The sequence below is a fragment of the Dunckerocampus dactyliophorus genome, chromosome 4 (assembly GCF_027744805.1).
Source record: "Dunckerocampus dactyliophorus isolate RoL2022-P2 chromosome 4, RoL_Ddac_1.1, whole genome shotgun sequence".
NCBI lineage: Eukaryota > Metazoa > Chordata > Actinopteri > Syngnathiformes > Syngnathidae > Dunckerocampus > Dunckerocampus dactyliophorus.
This window is the reverse complement of record NC_072822.1, coordinates 30,002,079-30,022,500: the sequence shown is the minus strand read 5'-3', so window position 1 is coordinate 30,022,500 and position 20,422 is coordinate 30,002,079. Positions and strand designations below refer to the sequence as shown.

The 20,422-nt window shown below is 40.3% G+C and overlaps 1 protein-coding gene across 2 annotated transcripts in view; it reads left to right on the top strand.

Moving 5' to 3' along the window:
- ehmt1a (euchromatic histone-lysine N-methyltransferase 1a) overlaps nt 1-20,422 on the top strand; it is a 57,917-nt gene that overhangs the window by 29,641 nt on the left and 7,854 nt on the right. For both annotated transcript variants that reach the window (XM_054772789.1, XM_054772788.1), the window contains exons 12-20: nt 1-43; nt 176-280; nt 7,408-7,562; nt 7,876-8,043; nt 12,205-12,349; nt 16,718-16,795; nt 16,919-17,034; nt 17,801-17,887; nt 18,017-18,095. The exon at nt 1-43 is cut by the window's left edge and continues 59 nt beyond it. In XM_054772789.1, the coding sequence (XP_054628764.1) occupies nt 1-43; nt 176-280; nt 7,408-7,562; nt 7,876-8,043; nt 12,205-12,349; nt 16,718-16,795; nt 16,919-17,034; nt 17,801-17,887; nt 18,017-18,095 (976 nt within the window). The remainder of the gene's footprint in view (nt 44-175; nt 281-7,407; nt 7,563-7,875; nt 8,044-12,204; nt 12,350-16,717; nt 16,796-16,918; nt 17,035-17,800; nt 17,888-18,016; nt 18,096-20,422) is intronic.

Genomic DNA, 20,422 nt, shown 5'->3' with positions numbered 1-20,422 from the left:
TCAGCATCTGCTCTCCAGGACATCCAAGTACCTGAACTGTCAGGTAGAAACATATGACCTTTGGGAAAAAAAAAACAATGAAAATAATCTGCTATTGCTCATACAGCTGGATGATAGCTAGTGAAATCATTTTACCAGTAAATTGAAATGAATCATATAACTTGTGCATGAGCAGGATGATGGTGGATGGACCCCCATCAGCTGGGCAATCGAGCACAAGCACAAGGACGTGTTCTACCTGTTACTGTCCAAAGGGGCTGACGTTAACATCAGAGACAAGGTCAGCAACGTGACATACGTCACCAAGTGTTTTTATTTTTTGAGAAAGAAGAGATTTGTTTATTTTAAATCTATGAAAATTTAGATTTTTATTTATATCATGGAAGAACATCAATGTGTGGCTGTGTGAATATCATGGAATCCTTTGATGGAAAAACTACCAAAAAGAAAAGTCCAGGTTAATATTTAAAATGTGTGGACAGGATAAGTCACACATTCAGACGTGAGTGGCAGAGTACACCAAAGACTGGACATCATTCAGTCATAGGGCACATATAGGCAAACTACCATCAGGGGTGCCGTACAGGGGAGGAAAGTTAGGATGATTCCAAAGGCCCATGACTGTCAGGTGCCCCTGTAAATAGGTAAATAATTGTGCTATCTGGTGGTGATTTTTTTTCTTTTAAAGTATAGTCAGAAAACGATAAAACAATCTCCTGTATTTGGTAGTGACAGGTAAATATCTACATCGACCAAAAGTAATCTTCCATGTTGACTGAGTACCCCCCATAGCTACATCAAATGGTTTGGTTCACTACTACCTTCACCATGCTTCGTAGCTGCAGCGTGTTCCTGTCAGTCGGTAGTTGTGGCAGAGCAGAATGAAACAATGCTGCCAGTGCCTAGTAAAAAAAGATGTCTGGGAGTTGTTGTGGAAACAAATGTTTCTTAAGAAAAGAGAATGCCTGAAATAAAGACAGGGAGTTTGCACAGTTTACAGTATTTGTTTTGCAAATGAGGTCAGACAACATACAGAGTGCATGGTGGTCTGCAGATGTCTGGCCAAGAGAGGCTTCCTGACTACAACTCTGTATTTTCCATTGCATGCAAATGAATTACATTGTAAAAGAAAGGAGACATTCTTGGTGCCAGTTTGTCTGAAGAGAACTTACATCACAGTATGACTTCCTGACTGCACCCCTTATACTTCATTGCGTGCAAATTAATTACATTGTGAAGGAAACGTCAGCATAACCTCATAGGAGAGACAAAGTGAGCGAAATAAAATACCTTTAATATTTTATCTTGGCCAGCGCCTCTCAAACTCTAGCCAGCGTAATACTGTAATTGCATCTGGACTCGCCTCCAGCCTCCACCTTTTATCTTGCAGTTAAGAATACTTGTTTCATTTATCACACAACGTTCTTCTATTACACTGTCTGACACACTAACAAGTAAGTGACTGAGTCTGAATGATGCTTGAGTGGAATGAGTAGTAATTGCATGAAAATTAAGAAACATTTATGTTTTAGATCTCTGTAAAGTGGCGATATCCACCACGGCGGCCTCACACATGCGTGATTCATGGATGCGTAGCGCTCCACTATGCTCCCAGTGTGCCGCGGATGCTGACTATTCACTGATGGCTTGAGGCTGCTTTGGGGCAGGGCGGACCTCTCAGCAGTAATTGCTGCTGTTCAAGGCCCTGTCAAATCTTGACGATTTAGCCAGCTTACGCCAACGTATAAAATATTGGGCCAATACGGTGGCCTACGTCGAATAAGTTATGGGTAAGTTTTGTATATGTTAACAGCACGCGGAAGCACGCCGGCATACGTCTAAGTCGTCCAAAAATTTTGTGCCTGCATAAAACTTTTCGACGTATGTCAACGTATGATTCATTACTAGTCATTACTAAATGCAATGACAAAACGCAAGTGGAAAAGACAAATACAAAACAGGAAAAACAACGGCAAATTGTAAAAAACAAAGACAATACAGAAAAACAATGACAAAATGGAAAAAGAATATGACTATATTTTTTTTATTATTGATTTTCTTTGTATTTCCACATTTGTATATTTTTGTATTATTAATTCTCTTTGTATTTCCACACATATTCCTTTTTAATTTTGGCCCTCCTGTGATTCCATAGTCAAGCTGCTAACTTATCTGCTAATGCAAACATGACAGCCTACATCTCATCTCAGCCAACGCTTGCCAAGAAGACAGTTTTGTCTCAAGGTATGTTGACGTATTACGACTTGTGTGTAACTTACAAATAACGTGTGTGAACGGGTGTCAACGATTGCATAACTTATTGCCCGCGGATGCGGGACGTATGAAGCATACGTTGACATATGTCGAAAAGTTTTGTGCATGCACAAAGGTTTTGGACGACTTAGACGTACTACGACGTATGCCGGCGTGCTTCCGCGTGCTGTTAACATATACAAAACTTACCCATAACTTATTCGACGTACGCCAGCGTATTGGCCAAATTTTTCATACGTTGGCGTAAGCTGGCTAAATTGTCAAGGTGTGACAGGCGTTGGCCATTGGGCATAAATTGTGAACACGGGCAACACGCTACGCATTTGTTGATATAAGTTGTCTATAAGTTAGAGAAACGTTCAATATAAGTTACTAATACGTCATGTTTACGTTGACCTCATTATGAATACGCTAAGTATACGCCCAAAATTGGAAAAAACTGTCGGCAGTTCAACGTATGCCATCAAAATGATCACGTCAGGCATGCGCTGCCTAAATAGTCAAGGTGTGACAGGGCCCTCAGTGAGAACAGAAACTGCAGATCAATGCGTGCTTTCACTCCCAAAATACCAGAAAACTCTCCAACGACACCAGAAAAAGTTGCTAGATTTGGCCCTAAGTCGCTTTTCAGAGGGTTTTGAATGTTGCCAAGTTGGCAAATTCAAACACAAATTATGTTTCCACATAATGATTCCATTTCAACTTTATTTTCTTGTTGGCAGATTCAAAAGTACTGCATGTATGTACTGTAGAAGTAATGTTTTAAAGTCTTTCGTGAATGTAAAAAAAAAATTGAATTTTATAGTGAGACTAAAAAAATAGCCTTTAGCACATTTGTTATGTTCTCTTGCATCAAATAGTGAATTGCATACTAAAGTATATGCAGACTGTTGCATGGACACCTCCCTAGCAGTAAATATTACACTGGTAGTTAAGGCTGGGCGTTATGGACCAAAACTCGTATACAGATATATTTAGGTTGCATATCGATGTACGATATATATCCCGATATTTTTTACACAACGTGAGTTTAGACAAAATCAAAGCGTGTTTAGGTTTGGGTTTTTAAAAGTCAGATTAATATACCTCGATTATGCGATTGGAAACTACTTCTGTCTTTCATGTCCGTGGTACTGGAGAAGAGCTAGCGTTCTGCGCACATGCGGCCGCTTACTTGTGGCCAAGTGGGTCAGGATTGTGTAGAAAGTGCAAATGTTTGCTGTATGCACATTGCTATGTATGTATGTACTTTATTTATCCCACAGCGGGGAAATTTACTAGTAGCTAATGTCAATGTTCAGTGGTTGTCACTTGTAGCTAAGCTAATATGTGTCCATGTTCGGTGGATGTAACTTTAACTACGACCTAAATTGTTGCTGGGTCACTCATCAATGTGGAGGAAAAACAGACCATTGTGTCTACTGTTAGTGGCTATTAAAGACATAAAGTATTGTACATATGAATGGAGGAAGCCAAACTGTTGAACTTTGTGATGTTAAATAGTAGCCATCATACTGCGGAAAACTGTATTGTTTCTCTGCAAATTGTTCGCCATCCAGGTCAAGATGCTTGTCATAAATTGAATAGAGGTCAAAAGTTGTGTCTGGTAGGTAATTGTTTTGCATAATCACTTCAACGCTGCGATTGGCTGGCGGCCAGGCCAGGGTGTACCTCGCCTCTCTCCCGAAGTTGCCCCTGTGACCCCAGTGAGGACAGGCGGTACAGAAGATGGATGGATAATCACTTCAACTGAGACATAGTTGATATCAAAACGTGGCTCAGATAAGTCATTCTCATGCACATTTGCAGCCGCTGGCAGCCAAAACATGTTGCCAGGACTCGTGAGAGAAACACGCAACTAGCTCTATGAAAATAAGCCAAAAACCACAGGGAACTTGGGAAGTTGCAAGCGACTTTACAAAAAAACAAGCCAAAGTTGCTTTTAATAAGCGAATCTAGCAACGCTGGCTGCGATGCTTTGTTTATTTGTGACATAACAGGTCAACCAGAAAAGCCAAACCTTTACCCGCACTGAAAGAAACAGAAGCACCATCTAGCGTTTTGGGAGGCACACAGCGTATGGCCAATAATCGCCGTGGAGATAGTGCATATCAACAAAAAATTAAGAAATTTTATTATTTCAGTAATCTGACTAATACGTAAGCTTTTGACCGGAACAGTAGATATTCTCCTAAAAAAAAAAAACTCACTTTTACATTCTTAAATATTCAGGTCTGGGGTTTATTGACATTTTGGATTGACTGAGAACACTGTAGTTATGGTATATAATAAAACATAAAAAAAAAAAAAAAAACTAAGTCACTGAGCCAACACAAAAATACATCACAACAGATAACAGGCAAGTAGACACACACAGGGCAACTACTGCTGCTATGGGAAATAATAAACAACTATGTTAACTCTAAACACGTAACTTTAGCAACTTATTACAAAAACAGCGGCCGCATAGCATGCTCGGAACCCTGAAGCACTCTCAGCGAAGGGAGTGATGCCAGCTCCCAGCATGATTTGCGGTACTTGTTTGTAAATAGTAAAGTTACATGTTTAAACATAGTTTGTTGTTTATTATACTTCACCAGTAGTACTAGTTGCTTTGTGTATGTTTTATCTACTTGTTGCGTGTTACATCGCTGTGTGATGGTTATAGCATTTATAGACTGTTATGCCGAGTAATGACCTTGTGCCATTTCCGATGAGTTGTTGAGCTCATTGCAAGTTCCCTTTTGGTTTCTGTGTGCCCAAATAAAGAACAACTTCTCTTAAAGCAAACTCAAGTGCCTTTGACCATCTCTTGGGCAACAAGTTAAAGATGCAAAAGCTGTAATAAGTGATAAGTACATTGATACAGCAAAACCTACTTGTTTAATAAATGTCAATGTTCTTGTTTTTATACTAATGGTTTATATTTATTACCAATTACTACAATGCTCTGGAGGTGGGGCACGATGGCAAGCGTCTTGTGGCCACCAGACATACATGGATAAGCCATGTATCTTAGCAATTTCAACATCTGCGCCCCTCTGAGGATATGGCCAAAAGAAAAACCTCACTTGCCGAATAATTGCACACACAGCATGGCTTACATTAAATTCTCATTGCACGGAACCTACACAGGTTTCCTTACAACCTTTCCTGGCCATCATTTAACATTACCCGCCATTTTTGTGTGGCTTGCAATGGACTAAGTTGGAATGAATGAGGAAAATGAGTACCATGGTGTGTGCATCCAGGAGAAAACATGACTATGTATTTGTTATGGTTTGACAGAATTATCTACAGTGGAACCTCGGTTAGCATGTTTTTCGGTCAAAAATTTGCACCAAAATGTTGCCTTGGTTTGTGTACATTTTCCGGTTACCGTACGATTTGGCGCGTGTCTTGTGTAGTTATTAATACTTTGCGAGAGTGGAAACAGGAAGCAGAAGTCAGCTTCGTCGCCCGTCTATGATGTAATCAGCGGCTGACTGTAGTTCTTTGCTAACTAACACAGTTACGTCTTAAGTCTCAAAAATGTTAATAGTGTTAACACAAAATACTAATTTTTATAGTATAATGTTTATAGTACAATTATAGTTTTACATGCATAAACAATTCTAGGAAAATTAACATTTAAGGTTACTTTTACCTTCACTGAAGACTAGACGACATGTGATGACGTCTTGACAAAGACACAATGTGGCAGCGAGATCAACACAGACACCACCTTTGGGTTTTGCTATTAGTTAGTTTTTTTTTTGTTTTTTAAATTTTTATTCAATAGTGTTTCTCACCTTCTGTATCAAAATGCAGCTTTCTTTTGGCTTATTTTGCAGCCGCGATCAAAACAAAAGCAGAGGCTTGAGGTGAGAAGCACTATTGAATTCAATCAATAACTCATAGCAAAACACCCAGGTGGTGTCCGTGCTCTGCCACATCTTGCCAGTCAACAATCACATCTTCAGTGAAGGTAAAAGGAACCATAAATGTTCATTTATCTCTTTTGTTCATTTTATATGCGTTTAGAATTGTTTTCTGCATGTAAAACTATAATTGTAAAATTCTAAAAACATGTTTTATGTTAACATGTTTGACTTTCGAGAAGGGATTCATTGGGTTTACATTATCTCTTATGGGAAACATTTATTTGTTAGAGTACATTTTGGTTAGTTTAATTTTAGTTTAGTTTAGTTTTATTTGAACATGCATGAAGGTTACAATGGAATACATCTCATGAATCATCCTTTCACAGTTCCTCTTGTCCAAAAGGAGTAGGAAGAAGCAAAGCTTATTTAATCCTACCCCCCATCCATTCCACATCTTATACAGTTCATATTATTCACTGCCTGCATTCCATGTAATATTCTTGATATAATAATCAGTGTAATAATAAAAAATGAAAAACAAGTAAAAACAAGTGTATTGGTTTTTGAATTTGCTCATCATCACATTGTTTGAGTTCCTTACTCAATCCATTCCATAATTTAATTCCACATACAGAAATGCTGTGGGTGTTCAGCGTTGTTCTCGCTTATAAGTGTTTTAAGTTAAATTTTCCTCTAAGATCATATTTCTCCTCTCTTATAGAGAAATACTGTATGTGGTTTTGGGTAACAAGTTATTGTTAACTTTATGCATTATTTTAGCTGTATGAAAATGTACTAAATCAGCAAATTTTAATTTTTGATTTTAAAAAATAAATGGTTGATATGTTCTCTGTACTTGGCATTATGAATGATCCTCACCGATCTTTTTTGCAGTACAGTGAGTGAGTGAAGATTGCTTTTATAATTATTGCCCCATATCTCCACACAATACGTTAGACAAGGTAATACCAAAGAACAGTCAATACTGTGGAGTAATTTTTGATCAGGAACATATTTTGCTTTGTTCAATGTTGAAGTATTTCACGCCACCTTTTGTTGTATATACAGTATTTGATATGAGATTTCTGACTCATTTTTTCGTCTATTATGATCCCCAAAAATGTATTTTCTTTCACTCTTTCGATAGCTGGTTTGAGTCGGACCTTCTGAAACTGATTCTTGATGCTAGCCAAGGTTCCACTGTACTTATCTCTTCAGGTCTCGATTATTAAGAATAGTGGTTGACATTTGAAAACATTGACTTGTACAGGAACAGAATGTCTGTCTGCACTGGGCAGCCTTATCAGGGTGTGCTGATGTTGCCCGGGCTCTTTTGGATTCCCAGTGTGACTTAAATGCCGCCAATGTTCACGGAGACCTGCCAATTCATGTGGCTGCCAGAGAAAACCACTTGGAGTGTGTGATGTGAGTATACTTTTCAGCTTCGTTTGGTTTGACATAATTAAAGTAATTGGATATACAGTCCAATATGTCTCCCGCATAAAGTCAGCTGGGATAGGCTCCAGCATACCCCCACGACTGTAGTGAGGATAAGTGGCATAAAAAATGGAAGATGAAAAAATCTTAAGAACATTGTAGCAGCTCTCCACCGGGATGACACCAACCTCCATTGTGGTGCCAACCATTGTGATTGCCAACCTCCATTGTGGTGCAAAAACTGAATTGTGAGAGTATTTATACTATCAATATACTTTTTAGATTCTGATTTAATTTGCAGGTTGTTTTTGTCTCGTGGAGTTGACCTCCGTCAGAAGAATAGGGAAGGACAAACTGCTTTGGACTGCTGCATGAATGGCTCAAATGTGTGGATGGCCCTCAACACAAGCAAAAAGCTGACAGATACCAAGAGGAACATGGACTGTCCTGGAGAGCAGCTGCTCAGCAGGTTTGTTTGTGCATGTCTGTTTGTGAACTCAAAGTGGAAGGAAGAATGTTGAGTTTCTCAGTGCATTAGCAAGAACCCCGTTACATCCACCAATAGATATAGCTAAGGTATGTGGGGTCAGATATTGTCAAATTTGCACATATGCACTGTCACAATTAGGGATGGCTACTGAATTAGGTACTTCTATAGACACCGACTGAACACCAAATCACGTACCATGTTTCGGTAACAGCAGTCTCCGTAGAGTGTCATGACGCCGCTCCTATCCATCAATTTTCTATGCCGCTTATCCTCACTAGGGTCGTGGGAGTATGTAGCCTATCTCAGCTGACTTTGTCCGAGAGGCGGGGTGGCGCCGCTCCTAACAACATGAAATTCACAGACAAGACGACGAAGCCAGAGGGAGGGGGCAAGCTTTACACCAACAAAGGGACAAATTAAAGATGCAAAAGCTGTAATAAGTGATAAGTACATTGATACAGCAAAACATGACGCCTGGACGCATCCCGGTGTGTAGAAAAAAACAAACAGCTGTGTTTTAACCCGGTGGTTCTCAATTATTTTGTGTCATGCCCCCACTGGGGGACAGAAATGTTTTTGCGCCCCCCACTGATTTGAAATACTATTGAGAAACTGATGATATCTATTTTTTTTGTAAAAAAAAAAAAAAAAAAAAAAAAAAAGTGAAACCAGTTAAATGCCTCAAAATGGAGAGCAGTGAAGCATACAAGTATTCAGGAGTCAAATTGCATGCTAAGTACAACAAATTCATTCTTGTTGGCAGGTCTGCACTAATATTGAAAATCCTCCCTGCATTTCATGCCCTTCCTGACAGTTCATCTTGCCTCCCCAGGGTGGCCCACCCCACTACACTAATTCCCCAACTTACGAACATCCGACATGCGAACAGATACGAACGCAAGCTGACTGGTCTATATTTTCATGTATTTTGCCTTTTGGAACTCCATATTTATACTGCTACATGCTTGACCAGTTGAGGGCACTGTGACACTGCTAATGGGACCAACAGGTAGAGGAAAAAGAGGAAGAGGAGAGAGGAAGGCTAAGTTGTAGTTGTATGATACAACCCGGACAGAGCGTGTGATTAAAGTTTATGAAGAGTTAATAGGCCTGCTTAATTCTACACCACCCACAGAAGATTTGTCCTTTTTTTCAATATCTCCTCCTCCTCCTCCACCACAACGACGTATGCTCGACCACTCCTCCTCAAAGGTAAATAACATTTATCATTACGTATTATTATATCATTTTTATTATTATTGTTTTTTCATTAATTATCCTCGTTTAATATTACTACTCCATCCAAACTCATATTTACATACATACTGTACGCATATATGTACAGTATACACATACATGTAGTACCTATATAATTGGTAATATAAAATTTTTTTCGACTTAAGAACAAATCGACTTGCGAACGGTCGTCTGGAACCAATAGTATTCGTTGGTTGGGGACTTAGTGTATTTGAGAAGCACTGTTTTAACCAAACCAAACCACCAAAACTTTGATGTTGTATTCACAAATGAATTAAAATAGACTGAAAACCATACATGTGTATTTTGTTAGTCAGTGATAAGTGTGCAATAACAACAATAACAAGTCGATACTATTAAAAATTTGTGAGAAAGAACACACAACCAACACTACCAACATTCTTAGTAATACTTTATTTAGGAAAGTAAGCCTGGAAAGTCCATAAACAACAATTTAGATGTCATTGACATGTAATACAGCAATTACAAATAATTCACTACGTAGCAGAATAGTGAACTCAATCTACCACAATGGCAATTTCTTTCTATGCTTCTCAGGAGCATCACAACCACAAGAACAAAGCAGATGTCATTTAAACACACATTAAAATATTACCAACAATACAAAAGAGCTGTAAAAAGTTATATTATCCATTACAACAATAACTTCTCAGCTAGCTTCGTCGTCTTCTACACACATAGTGAATTTTTCCAACTGCAAACAACTGCAGTATTACAGTGCAAACAGTTATATGTTGTTTTTGATATATTTGTTAAAGTTTAGTTATATTGAGCGACAAATATCTTAAATTGATTGAAAAAAATAATGAAATTAGTAAATTAACATTTATTACCACATAAATACACACAAAAGTGCCGAACATTGGTATTGTTCAGTACCTATAACAAACCTGGGAATGGGTATTGGCATCGGTTCAAATGTGAAAGGTACCGATCCCTGGTCACAATTTATTTCTAACTATAGATGCATTGCTTGAGGTCAGTGGGTTCCAGTCAGGGGGCTTACAAATCATATTTTATGTATGTACTTATTTATTTCCCTCATGCCCCCATGTGAATTTGCATGCCCCAATGTGGAAATCAGTGTTGTCTTCCAATTACAGTCAAACCTGTCTTAGCGGCCACCTTTATAGAACGGCCACCTGCCTATAGCAGCCACTGAAAAATCCCCCACAGCAAATTTACATGTTATAGACCCTGTGTATAGCAGTCACCTGTCCAACGCGGCCAGCGGCCACCCATTTTGTCTCCCTTGGTCAATATCTGACCGCATATAGCGGCCAAATTACCAACTCAAGTAGAAGCTTCATGCACAAAAAAGTTTTGTTTTTCAATCAATGAAGCCGTCGTGTGTAGACTTTAATTACTGAGTCCTAGCTCAGTCACAATCATTCACAAGATCCACACAAACTGTCAGTTGTTCCACGTAAAAAAGCCGTCTTCTTTTGAGCTTGCTATTTCCTGGTCAAACATGTAACTTTAAGAGCATTTGCACCAAAACATTACCGCAAAGTAGGCTGGGAACAGGACGTGCTCCCAGCGACGCTACAATAAAAAAAACATACGCTAACATGCATGCGGCAGCGGGAGCAAAACTGAGTTCGGTTGTACTTAATTGAAGTATTTTAGAATGTACTCACGTTATTTTTGATCAATCCTCATCCACAAATCCATCAAAGTCCTCATCTTCTGTATTTGACACAAACAAAACCGTCTTCTTTTCCGTTCGCTACTAGTCTGTTAACTTGTCAGTGTTATTCAGCTCCGAAGCAAAGTAGGAAACTTCTCCTGTTGCTTCTGCCAACTTTATTTCTTGAACGCGGCCACCAGACAGCAGCTCAGAACACACACACATCTCTCAGCATCGTCTCTCCTTCCTGCTTGCCCACAAGGCAAAGGTTAAACAAGCCCCACTACATAGCTGTCCAAGCAATGCCTGTAAGAAATGACACCGTTTATTTCCTGGCGTGAGACAATGTGCACAATGTGTGTCAATACTGTAATGCCACTTGTTGTGGGGAAGGAGAGACTCACGTCGCCGATGCACTTTAATGGCTTTATTAACAGCGGAGAACACTGCAGGACTTTACATCCACGCCAACATAAACACACTTCCCAACTCTCTCGAAACTCACAGCTAGCACTGAGCCTAGCTCTCCTGCTCGGGACGCCCACCGTCACTTCCTGTCACTTCCTGATGAACTAAAGCTGTAATGACACTCTGCCGTATATAAAGTAAAATATAAAAAACAAGCGTAAGACATTACTAGCACAGCTTTGTTCTGTGGGTCGTGGATATATTCTATCAGTTATTATTAAGCCTCTAGCTTCCTTTTAGTAAGTAAAAACCTTGGCTATGATTGCACTACATTGTCATGTAGACCTACAAAGTACACTTGGAAGAACAAGAGGTGAATAAATGTATTGCAACTGATGTGAAACTGATGAGGGGTAGGATTAAATAAGCTTTGCTTCTTCCTACTCCTTTTTGGACATGCAAAATTGTGAATTGTACTATGTGATGTGCTACTGTTTGACTCATGCATGTTCAGGATTAAAACCATGAACCATGATAATAACAAGCCTAGTAGTGCTGTACAACTGTTATCCGCAGTCGGCAGTGCCCTCTACTGGTCAACATTATTATTATTTTTTTCCCCTTTTTTTTTTCTTTTTTTTCCCTCTACTGGTCAACATTCAAACTGGATGCCAACCTGTCTATAGAGGCCACCTGTCTATAGCGGACACTTTTGCAGACTCCCTCTAGTGGCCGCTATAGACAAGTTTGACTGTACTTGTCATCGTATATGTTTCATAAAATTTTGCCTCAGTAACTTTTAAGAAAACATTTTCTTCTGTCAGGGATATTTCTCGTGGGTATGAGGCAGTTCCCATAACCTGTGTCAATGGTGTTGACAGTGAGCCAAGCCCTGGAAACTTTAAATACTTGCCAGACAACTGTGTGACTTCCCCACTCAACATTGACAAGGACATCACTCACCTGCAGGTACGTTTTCAGCTTTGAATGTATGGAGTTGATATCTTCCACCCTAAAGGCATCACTCAAGGACCGTTGTCCACATCCACGTCATTTGACCTGCAAAAACCCTGAAAAGATGCACGCCTAGCCAATGCACAGTCGATGCAATGTGTATTGAAATAGTATGGATTGGTTATCCACAATTACCTGGACAAGCTATATAGCTATATAGACCTAAAATAGTGTTGGGCTGGGATTTGCAAATGATATGGGATTTCACCATCTGTATATTTTTGTTAAATTAATTTTACTTAAAAACAAGTCAGTTTCAGATAAATAAAAATGTGTGCAACAGAGAAACCCTCTGTCAGGTGTCCGTTGTTAACTGTAGCATTGTGCTGTTGGAAAAGCCAGTCGTTACCACACAGACAAGGGCCTTCAGTCATGAGGGCTGTCCCCTGCAATATCTCCACATCGCCAGCTACCGTTTGATGCCTCTGCATAACCTATAGCGCCATTGTTCCATTGAAGGAAAAGCACCCCAGATCATGGTGGTGCCCCCTCCACTGTGCGTGTGTGTGGAACATCTCAGGTGGGATCTCTTTGTCACAGGAAAATTTCCTGAGAGTCTCCAATCAGCCTTATGTTCATGCTTTTTGGGATGTGGGAGTAGACAGGAGTACCTGGAGAAAAACCCACATACGTACGGGCAGAACATGCAAACTCCACACAAATTCTTCAACAGAGATCGGAACCCTCCATCTCTGGACTGTGAGGCCAACATGCTAACCACTATTATTAATCATGCGGAATTTGTAGAGGCCAATCATATGTGCTGAGTGGGTATAATGGTACAGATGTTTTTCATGCAATATCATAAGAAACAAGGATGCCTGGTGGGCTACAATGCACTCTTCTGTGACCATGTACTGCTGGTTCATCTGTGTTTCATTTTGACATCACGTCAAACCTGACATTTTAATGGAGGGATGGAATTTACTGTCCACAATGTATATGGTATTAATAATTAAACAAATAATGAAGGACATTTCTTACACGAGGAGGATTGGTCTCGGTGGTCTATGCCATGTTTGTTATGGCAGATTTTTGTCACAGTCAATGTGGAATTTGTCATCTTGAGTACACTAGAACCTCAGTTAGTGTACACCCAGGTTAGCCATTACAGTCAAACCTGTCTTAGCGGCCACCTGTATAGAACGGCCACCTGCCTATAGCGGCCACTGAAAAATCCCCCGCAGAAAATTTGCGTGTTATAGACCCTGTGTATATCGGTCACCTGTCTAATGCGGCCAGCGGCCACCCATTTTGTATCTCTTGGTCAATATCTGACCGCATACAGCGGCCAAAATACCGATCAAGCAGAAGCTTCATGCACGAAAAAGTTTCGTTTTTTTAATCAATGAAGCTGTCGTGTGTAGACTTTAATTACTGAGTCCTAGCTCAGTCACAATCATTCACAAGATCCACACAAACTGTCAGTTGTTCCACATAAAAAAGCCGTCTTCTTTGGAGCTTGTTGCAGACAGTGACACCGTTTATTTCCTGGTGTGAGACAGTGTGCACTGGTCAATACTGTAATGCCGCTTGTTGTGGGGAAAGAGAGACTCACGTCGCCGATGCACTTTAATCGCTTTATTAACAGCGGAGAACACTGCAGGACTTTACATCCACGCCAACATAAACACACTTCCCAACTCTCTCGAAACTCACAGCTAGCACTGAGCCTAGCTCTCCTGCTCGTGACGTCGCACCGTCACTTCCCGTCACTTCCTGATGAACTAAAGCTGTAATGACACTCTGCCGTATATATAGTAGCACAGCTTTGTTCTGTGGATGGTGTAGAATAACAAGCCTAGTTGTTCTTTACAACTTGTATCCGCAGTCCCACAGTGCCCTTTACTGGTTAACATGTAACAGTATAATTATATGTATCTGCAAAGACAACAAGCTTCTAATCACAGACATGTTAATATGTGCGTGCACAAATTCAAAATGGCCACCAACCTGTCTATAACGGCCACCTGCCTATAGCGGCCATTTTTGCAGTTTCCCTTTTGTGGCCGCTATAGACAGGTTTGACTGTATTTATATGTATTTTGAATTGTTTCATGCATGTAAACTATAACTGTAAAACTATAAAAACGTGTTTTATGTTAACACGGGTGTCCAATTTACGGCCCGTGGGCCAATTGTGGGCCACCATTCTCTTTTTTTTTTTTTTTTTTTTTTACTGGTCCATCATCCTCACGCCCACGCATGACATACACTTACCTGTTTTGTTAAGTGATCAAACCAAAGATTACAAGCGAAAGCTGTGTGTGTATACCGTAAATCACAGTGTATAAACCAAACCCGTGTGTAAACCGCACCCCCATTTAAAAAAAAAAATTTTACTTAATAAATGCTTGCCAACTCTTTCATCTCAAATCAACATGCATAAAGGTACTAAGCAATTTCAAAAAGAAGAAGAAAGGAGAAATCTGCCGTCCATCAATTCATCTGCAATGGAATTCATGTAAGAAAAGTTTGCCGTCAACTTGCCTATGATGTCCGCTCTCCAACGCCGGATGACTGACTCGTCCACACCGTGTTGCCGTCCTGCTGCCCGGTTCCCCAAGTCTTCTGCATACCGGCAGACGGAGAGTTTGAATGCTGCTGTGAAAGATTGCCGTGGCATTTTAGCTTTAGCTGCTTTAGCTTTAGCCTTGATTTAACAGGTAGCTAATGTTGGTTTAGCGGTGACGCGAGCGGTGGCACGAGCGGCGTTCTGCGCATGCGCATCAGTTATCCATGTATTGTACATAACACTGCATTGATTCAGTGTGAATTTGAATAAACTCCAACGTTGTATTATATTTGAAACCATCTGCAATGTTTTAATGGAAGCTTAGGTTAGCTTCAGTGTATATAGAGATCGTTTCACTGTGTGAAAATACAGACACACAGCAGTCAGATAAGTTACAAAGGAATTGCACTTTCAGCAACTGTACAGCAGAGGGCGCTAAAGTCAAAGCAACTGTCTGACCCACAGACGGCTATTCTAAAGTCTGCTTCTGGTCAATTTCTGTCTGGTCACAGACTTGTCATCGTGTATAAACCGCACCCCGATTTTTGGCGTCTTACCGGTGGGGGAAAAAAAGCGTGGTTTATACACTGTGATTTACGGTAAGCTTCCTTGAGGCAGAATCAGTGGACAACATTACTCTCCTTCCACCGGGCAATGGCTCAAGCCAGTGTAAGGTGTGCTGAGTTGGGACGCAGGCTGGTAGGTACCACGACATTGTTGGCCTGAACCACTGGTTCTCAGTTATTTTCTGTCATGCCTCCCCGCCCCCCGATTTGAAATACAATTGCGAAATCTTTACTGTACAGACTGAACTCAAAACTGAAACCCCGACAAAACATTGACAAAATCCTTAAAATTGCCACAAACGTGGCAAGGAGAGCACAAATCGGGGCATGTTTACTTAAGTAAACACACTGCAACACGTGTGACATTGTATTTTGTATGCATGTGCATCACTTCCCTACCCTGCAGTTGTTGTTGCTGTAGGAGTACTGTAGTAGTAGCAGTGACACTGCCAGCGAACAACATTGACAAATAAAATACAAGTCATCAAATAACTCATACACTACTGGTCAAAAGTTTTAGAACACCCCAATTTTTCCAGTCATTTATTGAAATTCAAGTCATTCAAGTCCAATGAATAGCCTGAAATGGTACAAAGTTAAGTGGTGAACTGCCAGAGGTTAAAAAAAAGATGACCCAAAACTGAAAATAATGTGTATTTCAGAATTATAAAAAAAAGGCCTGTTTCAGGGACCACAAAATGGGTCAACAATTTAAAGCTGTTCTGCAGAAATGGAGGTTGATCAAGTCTTGGCAGTTGGTGCAACTAATCCCTTCAGGTGTTTCAAGTTCTGGAGTACTTACTACCTCCTCTATCTGCATAAAAACAGTGTTCAGAACACACTGTGGTGCTATACCCTCGTGAACATCAGTTGAACAGCATTGTACTGGAGAAAGTCATTTGTTGCTAAAAATGTAGGTTTTTCCTCCAGAGAAAATAGAGTATTATAAAACCTTTGACCGTAAGTGTACATTAATAAGCAGTCAGTACATGGATGCTCGACAGTTACAAACCAATGAACTAACAGTTTTTAGCAGAAGTTTGGATTGGGTTAGTGTATGTTTCGGGGAGAGTTGGACCTTCAGAAATGCATTCATGACGCTAACCAAGGTTCCACTGTAATTGAAACTGAAGTGCAAAAACTGTTTGCTGACTTTTGTTCAGCTATCCTGGGAGATGTTACAAATTCACTGTTTCATGATTTGTGTAATTCATATAATAGTTCTGTATTTTTCTCATGTAGCATTGCAGTTGCACAGATGACTGCTCATCCAGTACCTGCATGTGTGGTCAGCTCAGTCTGCGATGTTGGTATGACAGTGTAAGTATGGCAGTGTAAGACCCAAAGTCATCTCCAACGACATCATTCATTAGTTTTGCATTCGCCTGAGCCATTGTGTTTTAATCTCAGTAGTAATTATAAGACATATTTGTGTGTTTGCAGGAGGGCCGGCTACCACCGGACTTTTGTCAGCAAGATCCTCCGGTTCTCTTTGAGTGCAATCATGCCTGCTCATGTTGGAGAACATGCAAAAATCGAATCGTCCAAAATGGACTGAGGTAAGAAAATGTTTTCAAATGCAGGAGTGACAGGGTAGTCTGCAATGCCAGGGTGTGATGTTTAACACATGAGACTCACTTCTCACACCCTGCTGTGTTGAAAGCTAATGCTGACGTCTACATCAGACCAGGCAAAAACTCACAGACATGCATGCGTGCGGTGTAGCTGACTGTTTTGCACTAGCTCCTCCACAGTTACTGTCAAGGGACAATCTGCTGCTGGCTTCAAAATACATGAGAGATGAGACAAGTTCTGTGAGAATAATGAGAGGTACAATAAAACTTGCATGAAAGGAGACAAACCAATACAACCTGAACAGACAACTTCTAGAGAAAATGTCTGACTATTCATGTTAAAATGTTTCTTAATATAGGAAACCACATTTGCAAGGGGAGGGGTGAGCTCCTCCTCCTGTGTAGACAGTAAAACTGAGTTTTTTGACATCTCAACAGAACAGTTGTTCACTTAAAGGTGAAGGTTCCATTTCGTGCAGCGGTAGACGTGCATGCAGGCGCCTTACAACAAGCACGGGCAATTTTAAAAAATACATTTAAAAAAAAAAACAGTCATGTTGTCTTCTGGGCTCCATGTAAGTGATTATAAAGATAATTCTACACATGAACAGATGCATGAGCAAGTCATTTGTGGTTCTGAGGTGTGTTAAGAAGCAGAGCTACTATTTACTATTTACGACAAGCTACACGCACGGCGGATTGTTTAGTTTGATAATAAAATAGGTAAGTTTTTCTCTTTATCGCTCCCCAGAGTCCGACTACAGCTCTTTAGAACACAGAAAATGGGCTGGGGTGTTAGAGTCATGCAAGATGTCCCTCAAGGAACATTTATTTGCGAGTGAGTATAATCTTTCTAAATACACCAGTGAATGTAGTTGCTTATTTACTATATAACGTATTATATGTATTATTTATTTTATATATATATATATATATATATATATATATATACACACATTTTCCACAGATACGTTGGTGAGATTATCGCTGACACAGAGGCAAATAAAAGAGAGAACGACTCGTTCCTCTTTACCCTTGACAATAAGGTGGGTCCACACACACACACACACACACACACACACACACACACACACACACACACACAAACTCTTGCGCTTTCAAATGTACACATCACTGCTTGCTGTTTGCTTGACATATTGTTTTCATGTTCAAGTGCATCCATGGTTAGTGTCATGAATCCGTTCCAGGAGATCTGACTCCAACCAGAACGTATTTGAACTATTGTAAAACCATTTTCATTAAGAATGGGTGTTCCGATACAACTTTATCAAATCCGATACAATACCGATATTGCAGCCTTGAATATCAGCCGATACTGTTATTGAGCCGATATCAACGCGAATCATACATACTATTTTGACTTATTTTGTAGTGTGGAATGTTAGAAAAGGCTTACTCAAGTGACATTAGTGAAACAGAGAACAATAGTCAGCAACAGTATACTGTAGGTAAGAGAACAATTGACCTATTTACTTCTTTATGCATGCAGGCTATAGTTTGATCTACAATGTAGGGGCAGCTACATTATTATGGCAGCATAATATAGCGAGGTTGGAGGTGGTCAATTGAGCGTTTAAAACCGACATTACTCGCCTCCAACAGGGGCTAGCTCTTCTCTGTTATAACTAATGACTTCTTGTCGTTCGGTGGGAGTTTCCCCTGTGATGCTGCTTCATTTTCATGATGAGGTTGGTCTTATTAAACTGCCATGGTTCTGTGACACAAGCGGGAAACTTGTGCATGACAGGTGCTGCTCTCTTTTTACTGCCACACCACAGACGTTACTCCTGCTCCTCGCTACTTTGTTAGCATGCTAGCAAACATAGTTGATGTGATCATATGGGCTCTATCTGGTCGGTGCTGAATAGACATGCTGGGGCCGGGGTCTGGAATTGACGGCTTGTATCAGAGTGCCTATATCAGAGATTTGAGATGCAAGTCAGTATAATCCGATATTGTTTTTCTGCTATCGGCCCGATATCCGACATCTGTATAAATATATACAGTATATAAATAGTCAAACTTGTCTATAGCGGCCACTAGGGGAGTCTGCAATAGTGGCCGCTATAGACAGGTGGCCTCTATAGACAGGTGGCGTTCAGTTTGAATGTTGACCAGTAGAGAGAAAAAAAAAAGGGGGGGGGGGGGGGGGAATCATAATAATGTTGACCAGTAGAGGGCACTGCGGACTGCGGATAACAGTTGTACAGCACTACTAGGCTTGTTATTATCATGGTTCATGGTTTTAATCCTGAACATGCATGAGTCAAACAGTAGCACATCACATAGTACAATTCACAATTTTGCATGTCCAAAAAGGAGTAGGAAGAAGCAAAGCTTATTTAATCCTACCCCTCATCAGTTTCACATCAGTTGCAATACATTTATTCACCTCTTGTTCTTCCAAGTGTACTTTGTAGGTCTACATGACAATGTAGTGCAATCATAGTCAAGGTTTTTACTTACTAAAAGGAAGCTAGAGGCTTAATAATAACTGATAGAATATATCCACGACCCAGAGAACAAAGCTGTGCTAGTAATGTCTTACGCTTGTTTTTTATATTTTACTTTTTATACGGCAGTGTCATTACAGCTTTAGTTCATCAGGAAGTGACGGGATTTGACGGTGGGCGTCCCGAGCAGGAGAGCTAGGCTCAGTGCTAGCTGTGAGTTTCGAGAGAGTTGGGAAGTGTGTTTATGTTGGCGTGGATTTAAAGTCCTGCAGTGTTCTCCGCTGTTAATAAAGCCATTAAAGTGCATCGGCGACGTGAGTCTCTCCTTCCCCACAACAAGCGGCATTACAGTATTGACACACATTGTGCACATTGTCTCACACCAGGAAATAAACGGTGTCATTTCTTACAGGCATTGCCTGGACAGCTATGTAGTGGGGCTTGTTTAACCTTTGCCTTGTGGGCAAGCAGGAAGGAGAGACGATGCTGAGAGATGTGTGTGTGTTCTGAGCTGCTGTCTGGTGGCCGCGTTCAATAAATAAAGTTGGCAGAAGCAACAGGAGAAGTTTCCTTCTTTGCTTCGGAGCTGAATAACACTGACAAGTTAACAGACTAGTAGTGAACGGAAAAGAAGACAGCTTTTTTTCTGTCAAATACAGAAGATGAGGACTTTGATGGATTTGTGGATGAGGATTGATAAAAAATAACGTGAGTACATTCTAAAATACTTCAATTAAGTACAAATGAACTCAGTTTTGCTCCCGCTGCCGCATGCATGTTAGCGTATGTTTTTTTTTTTTATTGTAGTGTCGCTGGGAGCACGTCCTGTTCCCAGCCTACTTTGCGGTAAGGTTTTGGTGCAAATGCTCTTAAAGTTACATGTTTGACCAGGAAATAGC